A 14,559-nucleotide genomic window follows, 5' to 3' on the forward strand; every position below is an offset into this window, starting at 1 on the left:
ATGACGTTTTGGCATTCGTGCACCCAGGTTCGTCGTTAAATACACCATCACAGGCGCCCCTGTCTGTGATGCAGCGTCAGGGGTAACCGCAGCCATGGTCTCCGAGCTGATAGTCTATGCTGCTGCAAACGTGGTCAAACTGTTCGTACAGATGGTTGTTGTCTTGCAAACGTCCCCATCTGTTGACTCAGGGATCGAGACGTGGCTGCACGATCCGTTACATTCATGCGCATAAGATGCCTGTCATCTCGAGTTCTAGTGATTCGAGGCCGTTGGGATCCAGCACGGCGTTCCGTATTACCATCCTGAACCCACCGATTCCATATTCTGCTAACAGTCATTGTATCTCGACCAACGCGAGCAGCAATTTCGCGATACGATAAACCACAATCGCGTTAGGCTACAATCCGATCTTTATCAAAGTCGGAAACGTGATTGTACGCATTTCTCCTTCTTACACGAGGCATCACAACAACGTTTCACCAGGCAACGCCTGTCAACTGCTGTTTGTGTATGAGAAATCGGTTGGAAACTTTCCTTATGTCAGCACATTGTAGGTGTCACCACCGGCGCCAACCTTGTGTGAATGCTTTTAAAAGCTATTCATTTGTATATCACAGCACCTTCTTCCTGTCGATTAAATTTCGCGTCTATAGCACGTCATCTTCATGGTGTAACAATATTAATGGCCAGTAGTGTACTTTGTACAAAGACAGTACTCCTCTGCGAGCGAGAAAAAACACTGCGAACAACATACGTTTCACGCTTACGAGAGCGAAGAATACATTTGAACGTTTTAGAAGTAGATTCGGGTCTATTTCTAGTGTACTAAAAAGACATGTTAACATCAGTTTCATTGGAAGCGAAGGATCGGAAAAATGATAGCTGCAAACTCAGTGGTAACTTGAAAGGTTGAAAAAAAAGGGACTGTTGTTGTTATTGTATTTACATTTTAAAAAACTGAAATGAGAACAACTAAACACGAAAATGTGAAGAGAGTGTGTCTAATAATATCGTAGGAAAAATGAGCGCGACTTGATTATAACGCACAGTGCATTTTGATAGATTAAAAGTGCTGGGATGTTTTAGCATTTCAAGGAATTATATTTCGACATGTGTGTGTCTTTCAGAGAAGAACATATTCAGCAAAAATTTATTAATTCATCTACATAACCCCACAGTTATGCCCAGTAAATAGACCTTATAACTCTCCACAGGAATGTATAACTAAAAAATTAATATACATTTAACTGAAAAACACTCAATGCTGGCAGCAGGCCACCGAAACGTGTCGTGCTAACAAATATTGCAGCTGTGTGCTTAATTAGTGAATATCTACTCCACCTGCTAAAAAGTGCTTTATTCAGAGTGGTTCAAATGGCTCTGAGCACTATCGGACTTAACTGCTGAGGTCATCAATCCCCTAGAACTTAGAACTACTTATTTGATTTGATTTGATTTACTTTCATTCCAATTGATCCGTAGTGAGGAGGTCCTCCAGGATGTGGAACATGTCAGAAAAACAACAATACATGACAAATATTTACAACTAAAACAAATAAGCTAATGTACCATTCCACAGGTCCCAAGTGGAATGATCGTCATTTTTTAATGAACACTAAGAGTCATTTTACAAATACTAATGCACTGAATTTAAAATAAAAAAGTTTTTTATTTATTTATAAGGTAATAAACATGTAATACAACTACTGTAATACTTATTTACAATGAACACATTACTGCACTGAAATGGTGCAGAAGTTAGATTATACTTACACACACACACACACACAAATTTTCAGTGAACACATTACTGCACTGAAATTGTGCAGAAGTTATGTTGTACTTATATACAAATCAGTTGGTTTTAATAAGAAATTCATCAATGGAGTAGAAGGAGTTGGCCACCAATAAATCCTATAGGCTTCTCTTAAACTGAATTTCATTGGTTGTTAAACTTTTTATGGCTGCTGGAAAGTTATTGAAAATGTGTGTTCCTGAATAATGCACACCTCTTTGTACAAGACTAAGTGACTTTAAATCCTTGTGAAGATTATTCTTATTTCTAGTATTGATTCCATGAATTGAGCTGTTGGTTTGAAAAAGTGATATATTTTTAATGACAAATTTCATTAAGGAATAAATATATTGGGAAGCTGTAGTTAGTATCCCTAGTTCCCTAAACAGGCTTCTGCTAAAAAGTTCTTTATTCAAAGTGGTTCAAATGGCTCTGAGCACTATCGGACTTAACTGCTGAGGTCATCAATCCCCTAGAACTTAGAACTACTTAAACCTAACTAACCTAATTACATCACACACATCCATGCCCGAGGCAGGATTCGCACCTGCGACCGTAGCGGTCGCGCGGTTCCAGACTGTAGTGGCTAGAACCGCTCGGCCACTCAGGGCGGCTAGTTCTTTATTGTACTCTATGACCGGTTCCGATTTCTATACTGAAGCCATTTTCTAGTGGAATTTGAAACTGAAGTTGTAAATCTCTAATAAAGCGAATGGTTAAATACTTAACGTAACAGGAATGTAATCGTTTCGGAAAGAGAAAGAAGAAAGAAGAACGTAGCTTACATTTTGCTGTGGTGAACCAGCGTCAGGTGATTACGAAAGTAAATGTCGGGTAGATTCAAAGATGATGTGCCCACTATTGACGTAGGAAAAATGAGCGTGACATGATAATAAAAAAATTGTATACTTTCATACCTTAAAACTATTGGCGTACTTCTGTATTAGGACGGATTTTATTGTGACATGTTCGAAAAATTTAATTGCATGCTTTTCCAATGACAAGCTGCAGCTAGTTGTTTAGATTTAATGAAATCCTAAATTTGTTCTGGGCTACAGGGTATGCAAGTCGAAATTAAAGTTACGCCGTTTCGCGTGACCGGTCATAGTCACAACACAGAGAGTTGTAGAGACCACTATCATGTCACTCACGCAACGTGGAATGTTTATAAGATAAGAGCAGTTACTTTTGCCCGCTCACGCTGGAGAGGGAAATTTTACGCTCGACATGGACGTACCATCTACTGTGACCTGTAGCTCTTCCTTGGTAAAGCATATAATATAAAATTTCGAACATGTCGAAATATAATTCCTTGATTTGCTAAAGCACCCCAGTACTTTTAATCTATCAAAATGCACCGTGTGTTACAATCAAGTCGCGCTCATTTTTCCTACGATATTATTTGACACATCACGTTTCAATCAACCCGACATTTGCTTTCATAATTATCTGACGTTGCTTCACCACAGCACCATGCATGCATGAATGCATGCATGCGTATCCAAAGGTACTTTGGATAGTAATTCAGAATAACACAGGCACTCAATACCGTATTTACCCGCTGACGCCGGGCAAGCTGCCTTCAAGTAAATTGTCTCGCCTGTACGGAAATACAGGGCGTTTCAAAAAGAAAGAGCAGATTTCAAACATTTATTTCTCAAAAACTACAAATGATAGAAACACAATTCAAACGTTTCTTGTCAGAGAAAGGTTCAAAGTTTTTCAATGGTCCGCGCAGAAGTTCCATGCAAATCCGCAGTGGCGCTGGCGTTTGTTTGTAGGAAAATGGCGACGACACCACAGGAACGATCATTTTGTGTGCTGCAATTTGCAAAGTTAGAGTCCATTGTTGGTGTGCAACGTGCATTCCGCCGTCAATTCAACAAACAGCCGCCTCGTCATAAGCAAATTTATGAGTGGCATCACAGATTCGTAGAAGATGGTTGCATCTGCAAGCGAAAAAGCACGGGTCGTCCACGCACATCGGATGAAAATGTCGAGCGTGTCCGTGCAGCTTACGAAAGGAGCCCTAGAAAATCCACGACACGGGCAAGTCACGAACTAAACATGTCTAAAACAACGGTATGGCGCGTTCTGAGTAACCGTCTGCACATGAAGCCGTACAAACTGCAGTTATTGCAAGCATTGCGTCCTGACGACCACAACAAAAGGTTCGAATTTTCAACTGCAATTCTACAGGACATGGAAGAGGACAATTTTGCCGAACGATTAATTTTTTCAGATGAATCAACGTTTCACATTTCTGGTAAAGTTAATCGGCATAACGTACGAATTTGGGCGAGTGAAACTCCGAGGGACGTTATTCAACATGAAAGAGACTCACCAAAGGTTAACGTCTTTTGTGCAATTTCGGTAAACAAAGTTTATGGACCTTTCTTTTTCATGGAGAAAACTATCACAGGAACCATTTACCTGGACATGTTAGAAAACTGGCTATTTCCTCAACTTCAGGAAGATTCAAATCACTTCATCTTCATGCAAGATGGCGCCCCACCACACTTCTCTGAACCTGTACGACGGTACCTAAATAACACCATTCCAGGACGGTGGATTGGAAGAGCAGGAGCACAAGATCAATGTCATCGTCTGTGGCCTCCCAGGTCACCAGACCTTACTCCCTGCGATTTTTATTTGTGGGGGTACATAAAGGACTGTGTTTATGTCCCACCTATGCCCGCTACTCTTCAAGAGGTACGACATCGAATTGTTGCGGCCGTGAATTCGGTAACTAAAGACCAGTTGCGTCGTGTGTGGCAAGAAATGAGATACCGGTTTGATATTTGTCGTGTAACAAATGGTGCTCATATTGAGGTACAGTTTTGATATTTGTTGTGTAACATTTGGTACTCATATTGAGTGAAGGACCGTTGGAATTGTGTTTCTATCATTTGTAGTTTTTGAGAAATAAATGTTTGAAATCTGCTCTTTCTTTTTGAAACGCCCTGTATACATAATGGATGTACGAGTACGGGTTGTAGCCCAATGGTTGACGATACGTGGAAGTTTTGGGCTAGCCGTGACTCGTGTACGGATAGACACCTGGTAAGACAACCGCTCGCGATAAAGAGCAAATCTGGGTTGAGTCCCGGTCTAGAACAGATTTTACTTGTCGTCATTCTGTTCTACAGCTGACAGTTGTCCACATTCGCAATTGCGAATACATTTAATGTATGTAAACGTAAATTTTTCGTGTCGAAACTCCTACATTCCTGCTATATAGAGTATCTAAATATTCATTGGATGATGTATTTAGAATATCAGTTTCAAACTCCACTAGAAAATGGTTTCATTATACAAGCCGAAACCGGTTACGAAGTCAAATACCGTTGGCACTGCCTGCCCCATCGTCGCTGGTGTCGCTGCCTTCAGAAACAACACACAGTCGCCTGTGTCTTGTCCTTCGTGGAGTTTACTCCTCTTTATATTTCACGACTAGTAATCGAAGCTGCAGCAGTACTCTTCGCATTAAGCTACAGACGTGCATTTATTGTATCATGCAACAGGATGTAGTGCCCGGAAAACCGATCGAATGAGCAGAGAAAAAATTCGCGAGAGACATCATCACAATTTTGTAACACTTACGAATTCATCCGGAGCCAATTAACTGGCACTCAGATGCAGCTAAGTAGTATACCCACTAATACAAATCGTAACAGTTGACTCACAGTGCACTGAAAATTGTATTTTAAGAAAATTACGTGAAACAAGTAACAGCAATTCGCAGTGGGTAGTCCTGACTAGTTAGATAAGATGGCGACCCAGTGAGAAAAATATCGTTCGTTAAACGTTAGTATGTTGCTGACATTATGAAAAACATGGCGGGATAGTAAAATATAGCTGTGCAGAATTCTGTCACATAAAACAGAATGCTGCGTAAAATTTAAGCTATACTCTTACGTTGAATCACATTCCTCGCCACCACGTTGGAAATCGGGACAGTCTGAAAATACTCCACAACGTTATTGAAGCGGTCATTGAAAATGTGACTGCTGCGAGTAAACGACCAAAGTGTCGCATTTCAACTAAACATAGACCTCGGGTTATGCAACAGATCTGTTAGTCACAACAACCCATTTTCTTACATTCGCATTCGTTGGCTTCGCCAACCTCACTTGACCTCATTTAGAACTTGGGCTACGATAGATATCCGTTTTCCACCAGTTTTCTTTCATACACAGTCGTTGGCTTCGTCAACGCACAACCGAACTGTCACCCTTCCAGCCTAACCTAGACCTCGGGCTACCTTACAGGTCAGTCCGTTACCACAGCCACTCTTCCTCCAATTTGCTCATTTACCAAAAGAGGAGCTAATACCATCGGTTGGTTAAGCTAGTTCGTATATAATCCACAGGAGCAGTTGCTACAACTCCTAGTTACAGTTGCCGACTTTACTCTAGATCGGACTCATACTTAAGTTTAACCTTCTAATTTGAAGCAGTTCATCGCTGTGGATATAAACTTAACACGTAGGTCTATCTGATAGTTCAAGAGCCGGAGAACAGGCCAAAGCTCTCGACCAATGTCGGGAGCTTTGGACAGTAAGACAGAAAGTCTTTCCCTGATTATAACAATTTATTACAGAATAACCGTTTGACATAATAATTTACATTTGATGCCGTTGCATACGTTAATGTTACTAATTTTTTGTAACACCACTTACATTAGTAAACCACAACGTGTGCTCCCTTGGTAGCGCGGAGAATATCGAGATGGTATTCCAGTTCCCACCAGGTGTTTCGTAACATGTGTTCTGTCACAGTACCCACAGCAGCTTGTATCCTAGCCTTCTGTTCGTCGACGTATCAACTGGTGTGACGAAGACTCTCTTCTTGATATAGCCCCAGAAAAAAAATTCAAGGGGCGTAATGTCTGGAGAGCGGGTTTGCCAGGGTGTTGGACCGTTTCTTCCACTCCACCGATCCGGAAATGTTTCATCCAAGAAATCATGCACAATCAAAGCCCAGGGGGGGGGGGGGGGAGGGAGGGGGAGGTAGGGGGGGGGTGCTCCACTTTGCTGGAAAAGTATCCATGGTTGATATTCTTCTAACTGTGGGGCAATAAACTTGTGCAAAACGTCTAAGTAAATGTTAGCGGTAATGGATTTTTCCGCGAAAAAAAACGGCCCAAAAACCTTATTATGCATGAGGCCGCACCAAACATTCACTTTTTCGCTGTCTGGTTGTAGCTGCACAGTGGCATGTGGAGACTCTGAACCCCATATACGGACATTATGCCTATTTACCATTCCACTGACATGAAGGGTGGATTCATCGGTAAAGCATATGCGATTTAATTAATCGTTAGCGCCATCAATCCTGTTGAGAATCTCAGTTGCAAATTCAGTACGTGTCAGCAAATCATTCGGTTGCAAGGCCTGCACGATTTGCACTTTGTAAGCATGCAACCTAAGCCTTTCATGAAGAATCTTCACCACACTTTCTTGCGGTATTTGGAGTTCACGTGATGCTTGACGAGTTGATTTAGACGGACTCCGTTGAAACGATTGCCAAACGCGATCAACAGTTGCATCACTCACACGAGGCCTGCCACTTCGAGGACGATCTTCACCGGTGCCTGTTTCGTTATACTTTGCATACCATCGCTTTATTGATTTAACGTCAGGAGGTCTGCGTCCGTAAGAAGCGCGATATTTATGCCGAACACTGATGGGCGATTTCGCTCACCTGCCAGGGTAGCTGAGAGCGCTAACGCACTGCTTCCTGGACTCGGGTAGGCGCGTTGGCCCCGGATCGAATCCGCCCGGCGGATTCACGACGACGGTCGGTGTGCCGGCCAGCCTGGATGCGGTTTTTAGGCGGTTTTCCACATCCTCCTAGGTGAATTACACGACTCGCAGATATTTGAAACACATTCACACTCTTTCACGATTTACACTTGACGCAGACAGCTGGGGTACACTATTTCCATCCCGGGGGGTATGGGGTGGTGGCAGGAAGGGCATCCGGCCACCCCTTACAATTAACCACGCCAGATCCCTGCCGACCCTGCGCAAAATGCTGGATAAAGGCGGTAGTGAAAGGAAGAAAGCGAAAGACTGATGGGGCGATTTCGTTTTGTGAAACGAAAGCACACATTGCGATATCTCCTGCTTCGACGCCATTTCGCCAGCAACCAACGTGACCTAACAGACCGTGTCGGTGTTGTGGATCACTAGCTCCATCTATTGGTCACAACAACTAGTAACACTAACCTAGGTAGCGCCATCAAATGTAACTTATTATGTCAAACGGTTATTCTCTTATAATTTTTTATAATCAGGGCAAGACTTTATGCTCACTCTGTATATCGACTGTATATTTGTGCCGAAACGGGACTCAAAACTCGATTTTCCGCTTTACGCGATCAATCACCGTAACCGCTTCAACTACCCGTGCACGAATTTCGGCCAGATCCAAACTTCCATATGTCGTTCAACTGTCACAGCCTGCACTCGTACGTTTCATAGATTCCCGTCCAGGAAAGACATATTTATTGAGAGTCAAGGGCCTTGTATTGGCGAATAAATACGAAATATCAGACCGAAGGAACATTGCATCGTACTCCTTAATAACACAGGCACTGATAATTCGTATCAATGTGATCACTTTGTCTTCCTCCACCATCTTTACAATTTGGCCATAAGGCACTGGAACACCTGTTTGTAGCTACGTCGCAGTGGTTCCACAGTTGATTTTTTCTTGAAACGAAATAAAATTGCATAGGAATTATTTAAGATGCTAATAATGAAAATCACTTTGTCTATTATTTGTAAAATTACTATTCGTTTGATAGCTGCTCTGTGTACTTTTCAACCGTGTAGAGTACAGGGTTATTACAAATGATTGAAGCGATTTCAAAGCTCTACAATAAGTTTATTATTTGAGATATTTTCACAATGCTTTGCACACACATACAAAAACTCAAAAAGTTTTTTTAGGCATTCACAAATGTTCGATATGTGCCACTTCAGTGATTCGGCAGACATCAAGCCGATAATCAAGTTCCTCCCACACTCGGCGCAGCATGTCCCCATCAATGAGTTCGAAAGCATCGTTGATGCGAGCTCGCAGTTCTGGCACGTTTCTTGGTAGAGGAGGTTTAAACACTGAATCTTTCACATAACCCCACAGAAAGAAATCGCATGGGGTTAAGTCGGGAGAGCGTGGAGGTCATGACATGAATTGCTGATCATGATCTCCACCACGACCTTTCCATCGGTTTTCCAATCTCCTGTTTAAGAAATGCCGAACATCATGATGCAAGTGCGGTGGAGCACCATCCTGTTGAAAGATGAAGTCGGCGCTGTCGGTCTCCAGTTGTGGCATGAGCCAATTTTCCAGCATGTCCAGATACACGTGTGAAACTTGCCCACACGCGTTCAACCGTTTCCTCGCTCACTGCAGGCCGACCTGTTGATTTCCCCTTACAGAGGCATCCAGAAGCTTTAAACTGCGCATACCATCGCCGAACGGAGTTAGCAGTTGGTGGATCTTTGTTGAACTTCGTCCTGAAGTGTCGTTGCACTGTTATGACTGACTGATGTGAGTGCATTTCAAGCATGACATACGCTTTCTCGGCTCCTGTCGCCGTTTTGTCTCACTGCGCTCTCGAGCGCTCTGGCGGCAGAAACCTGAAGTGCGGCTTCAGCCGAACAAAACTTTATGAGTTTTTCTACGTATCTGTAGTGTGTCGTGACCATATGTCAATGAATGGTGCTACAGTGAATTTATGAAATCGCTTCAATCATTTGTAATAGCCCGGTAGTCCTCACAAATGCGAGTCTGCAAAACTCCTGCGATATTTGCATTAACCGCAGCGAATGTGAGAATAAAAATGTTCGAAATCTCGTTGCAGATTAAACAACGTATTTTCGAGACTTTGAATTTTTTTTCTCGGAGGTGAGTACCATCTTGAAGCATTTGTATATCTTTTAAGTAGAATCACTGAGACTATAATTCTCGTTTCAGATATCCCACGATAACTATACCGAAATTGACTTATCGGTAGCTTACAGCTACATAAGGGGAAAGTACGATTTTGTGAAGACATACGAAGAACCGCCGACGCAGTCGATGACAATGATGCGTGACATTGCCCATGCCTCAGTCGACATGCAATTCAGTGAGCCGTCGGTTCAGAAATTCATAAGGTAAATATATTATTTAGGTTTAACTATTGTTTCGGTGAAATTACTATCCATTTCAGTCTGCCGACGAATAGGTATCTCTATATCTACGTGACTAGTCTGCAATTCACAGTTGCCTGGCAGAGGGTTCATCGAACCACCTTCAAGCTATTTGTCTATCGTTCCACCGTCGAAGAGCGCGCGGGAAAAACCAACACAAAAACCTCCCCGTGCAAGCTCTGATTTCCGTCATTTTTTACAATGATTATTTCTCGCTATGAATGTGGGAGTCAAGTTTCAATTCAGGGGAGAAAGTTGGTGATTCAGTTTCATAAGAAGATCCTGCCGCAACGAAAAACGACTTTGTTTTAATGATGCCACCCTTAATTCGCTTATCATACCGATGGCACTCCCTCCCCTGGTTCGCAATAAGACAAAATGAGCTTCCCTTCTTTGAACATATTCGATGCTTTCTGCCAATCCTGTCTGATGCAGATCCCACACCATACAGCAATACTTCAGAAGAGGACAGATAATCATAGTGTAGGTACTGTCTTTAAGTAGACCTGTTGCATCTTCTAAGTGTTATGCCAACAAAACATAGTCTTTATTTTGCCTTCCCTGCAAAATTTTCTATGTGTTTGCTCCATTTTAAGTTATTTGTAATTGTAATCTCTAAGTACAAGGGTTGCCCAGAGAATAATGCACCACATTTTTTCTTCAAAAATTCTTTATTGAACATAATGAGAATTACACATAAGAGAGAATGGTGTTTTACCTATACACTCTATTCTTTTTTTTTTTTGTGATTTCATTCCCCTGCCCCATACGGGCAGGGGAGGGCTGTCAGCGGCACAATCTGTCGCTCTTCAGCCGAGTGACATGACAACTTAAAATAAGAATAAAATGTTACATACATAAGGAGATGAAAAAGGGGAACTTAAAACAGAGTAATGGGAGAAAATAGAGGTAAAAATAGACTGACATGGAGACGTTCATGGGGGACAGTTAAAAAAAGTCACCAGAAAGTAAAAAAACACATTTGGCGATTCTTAAAACACAGAGAAGACACTGAATGGACATGCACAGGTTAAAGTAAGCCACAGTATTAAAAACACTCCAGAAAAACACACTTAAAACCTCCTTGGAGCACACACGACAAAGAATAAAACTGCCAGGTGGGACCTGCCGAGGGAAAGGTCAGAGAGGATGGAAAAGGAGGGAAGAGCAAGGGGCAGCAGGGGAAGGGGCGGGATGAAGAGAATAGGGGCGTCAGCGGGTACACGAAGAGGCAGGAGACACGTGGGGTGGGAGATGAAGAGGGAAGACAGGGCAGGAGGGAGTGCAGAGACACTGAAAGGTGGCACAAGAGAGGGAGGAGGAGTAGGAGGGGGTGCAGAGACACTGAAAGGTGGCACAAGAGAGGGAGGGGGAGTAGGAGGGTGAAGCCGCTCAGGAGGAGGGAGGGGGAGGAGAGGGAGCCCTGAGGAGGTGGCAGAAACATGGGGTTAGAGTTGGTAGGAGGGGTAGATGCCTATACACCCTATTTTTCCAAGTAATCTCCATCCCGTTCTGTGGCTTTCCTCCAGCGAGAGCCAAGGGCGTGTATGCCCTGTCGGTACCAATCCTTGTCCTGGTGGCGGAGCCAGTGCTTCATTGTGTGAATCACCTCCTCAGCATCCTCAAAATGTCTTCCACGAATGGCATCCTTTAGTGGCGAATGACAACACCAGCTCGCTGAAACATGTCAGGTGTGAGAGCCGTGGATGGTCTCCATGACCGCTGCAAATTGTGGAGTTCCGCCGAGTCGCCTTCTCATGATCTCACCCTCCGTGCCCAGCGACTAAATGTACTTCTGTCGACAGCAGATGCTCCACAGACTTTGCACACGCGTTTGTGAATATCCCCCACAGTTTCTTTCTCTGCAGTGAGAAATTTAATGACAGCACGTTGCTTGTAACGTACATCACCTATAGACGCCATTTTGAAACTGTCCTGCAGCTACGCTATCTGTCGGAAGTGACAGAAACTTGGCGCGCTCACTCAGGTGACTTCAAATAATACATACGTAAGATTTCGTATTCGTAGCATTGTTTTCGACTGAAAAATATGCGATGAAATAGTTTCTGTGCAACCCTCGTATTTAGTTGACTTGCAGTCTTTAGATTGGCGTGATTTATCATGTAGGCTAACCGAAATTTAAAGGATTCATTTTAGTACCGATTTGGATAATTTCACACCCGATATTATTTAGTGTCGACTGCCAATTTTGGCACCATGATTTTGCAACAGGTTCGTAAGAGAGTTGTTCAATTTTTCCTAGATCGTTTGTATATATCAGAAACAGCAGAGGGCTTATAACACTTCCATGTGGAGCGACAGAGGTTTTGTTTCACTCTATGACTTTCTGTCACTTACTACGTACTGTGATGTTTCTGACAGTAAATTCGCGAATCCAGACGCACAACTGAGACGATACGCCGTAGGCATGCAATAGTTATTCTCGATGTTACTCATAATGTTCGGACACAGTACATGTTCCAAAATCCTACTGCAAATAATCAGTGGCATGTGTCTGTAATTCAGCAGGTTATTCCTATATGCTTTGTTGAGTATTGGTAAGACCTGTGCAACTTTCCAATTTTTAGGAACGGATCTTTTGTCGAGCGAGGATTATATACGATTGCTAAATAAGGAGTTTATTGTGTCAGCCTTGCCTTTATAAAATGATTTAAGCTTCTTCGCTACACCGACGATATACACTTCCAAATTGCTCGTGATGGCTGTTGTTCTTTAGTCGAGTTCTTCGATTAAGGAATTTCGGAGAACCTTGTTCAGTAACTTTCCTTTAGTGGCACTGTCATTACCTTTGCTACCACGCAATGAATGTATTGATTGTGTGTTGCCGCTGACGGTCTTTACATACGACTAGAACTTCCTTGGATTTTCTGCCATTTCGAGACTGTTTCGTTGTGCAAAAACATCTTGCATTAACGTCCACCCTAAGTTCAAGCTTCATTAATAATCGCTAACGTTGGATATTTTTTGTTTTTTTAAGTTTGGCATGCTTTTTCCGTTGCTTCCGCAACTGTTCTGACTTTTTTTGTTTACCATGGGGGATCAGCACCATTTATTATTAATCTGCTTGGTGTATACAGAGTGTTCGGAAATTCCCGTTACAAACTCCTAGAACTTATAGAGAGGAGTGAATAGATAATATAATGAATTGGAACCGATGTCTGGAAGCATCCCATTTCCATGCTAAAACCATTTGAGAACACGATGGTAACGCGACCACTTTTACAAGTACTTGATTAGTCGTGACCCAGTAAATCACCTTTTGTTTTACAATTCCACTCATTAATAGCCAAAGAAATTGTTCGGTACTCGCTATCGGGTTCTCCTCAACATGATGCAGTACGGCCTCTTCCAGATGTGCGGCGTCTCCTTGGAGCGCCGCAGTCACGCCTGCTGACGACGAAGATACCCTTTCTCGAAGCCGTTGCGTAACTGGATTAAACAGTGTTAATCTGCCAGTAATTTTCAACCTATATGTTGTTTCTTAGCAGCACTTGATTACAGAATGTGTTGAATGAAATTCTGCAGTTGAGATAACTCTGTGACAAGTGTCATCTCAGCTCCGTGGTTATACAAGGTGAATCGCATAAGCCTTGCACCGTAGATTAGAGATGGGGGATCCGCTCTTGAACTAATTCATAGAGTTCAATCTTTCAAAGGAGTGAACAATCAGTGATTCAGAAAAAAAGAACAGTAGCTCCAAACGTTTCCCACGGCAGAGAGAGAGAGAGAGAGAGAGAGAGAGAGAGAGAGAGACGGAGCATATCAGCAGCGCCTCTGCTGGTCAGAGCACAGTGCACGCCACACAACACAGCCGGCGCCGGCCTCTGCCCTGCTTCTACCTTGGCTGCCTGCATTGTGCAGTGCCCCATTGGATTTTGTGTTTCACATATGCCGTGCCGTATCTGTGCATCGTCTGCTGTGTGCACTGTGCAGTGTCTGGCGCAGCTTAACTTCGCATCGCACTCTGTCGGCGATCGTTTCAGTCGCACGTCCTGCCCTCTGGGCAGTTGATGCGAGCAACAGGACAGAGAGCCACCTAGCGGATAACATAGGAACTACTTGCAAAAACCTGCTCGCAAGGAAACGGACGATTTGTCTCGGAGCGGGTGAGTTCACCGCTCCCCCCCACCCTCAGAACTCGCCCGCTCAACGCTCGCCCCACCGTCTCGACTCTAGCCAGAGCGTCGAGCAAAGCGACTCAGGTGTCACTCTGGTCTCTGCGGTCTCAACTCACGCAGTAATACAGCTCGCGGCTCGACCTGCTCGACTCAGTGCCTCTGCATGGGAGTTCGTCCCCACTGGATATTGTTCTTCGTAGTAATACCGCTATGTATATTACATTATTATGTTATGTATACATCAATTGTTTTTATTTTATTTTTATTTGTTTAAACTGATTAGATTATGTTCCTGATGACTCCTCTTACTATAGGATTTTTATTATGGACACTCGAATTTACGCTTTAATTACGAGCGAACCGATAAATGTATCGCAAAATGTGATACACCAATATTTTTCTTGTTTTATTCTGCG

General features: G+C 43.0%; 1 protein-coding gene across 1 annotated transcript in view; it reads left to right on the forward strand.

Moving 5' to 3' along the window:
- Nucleotides 1-14,559, forward strand: part of LOC126161532 (UDP-glucosyltransferase 2-like) — a 42,009-nt gene that overhangs the window by 4,877 nt on the left and 22,573 nt on the right. The window contains exon 3 of the mRNA XM_049917452.1: nt 9,787-9,968. Coding sequence (XP_049773409.1) covers nt 9,787-9,968 — 182 coding nt within the window. The remainder of the gene's footprint in view (nt 1-9,786; nt 9,969-14,559) is intronic.

This window comes from Schistocerca cancellata, chromosome 2 (genome assembly GCF_023864275.1).
Source record: "Schistocerca cancellata isolate TAMUIC-IGC-003103 chromosome 2, iqSchCanc2.1, whole genome shotgun sequence".
Lineage (NCBI taxonomy): Eukaryota > Metazoa > Arthropoda > Insecta > Orthoptera > Acrididae > Schistocerca > Schistocerca cancellata.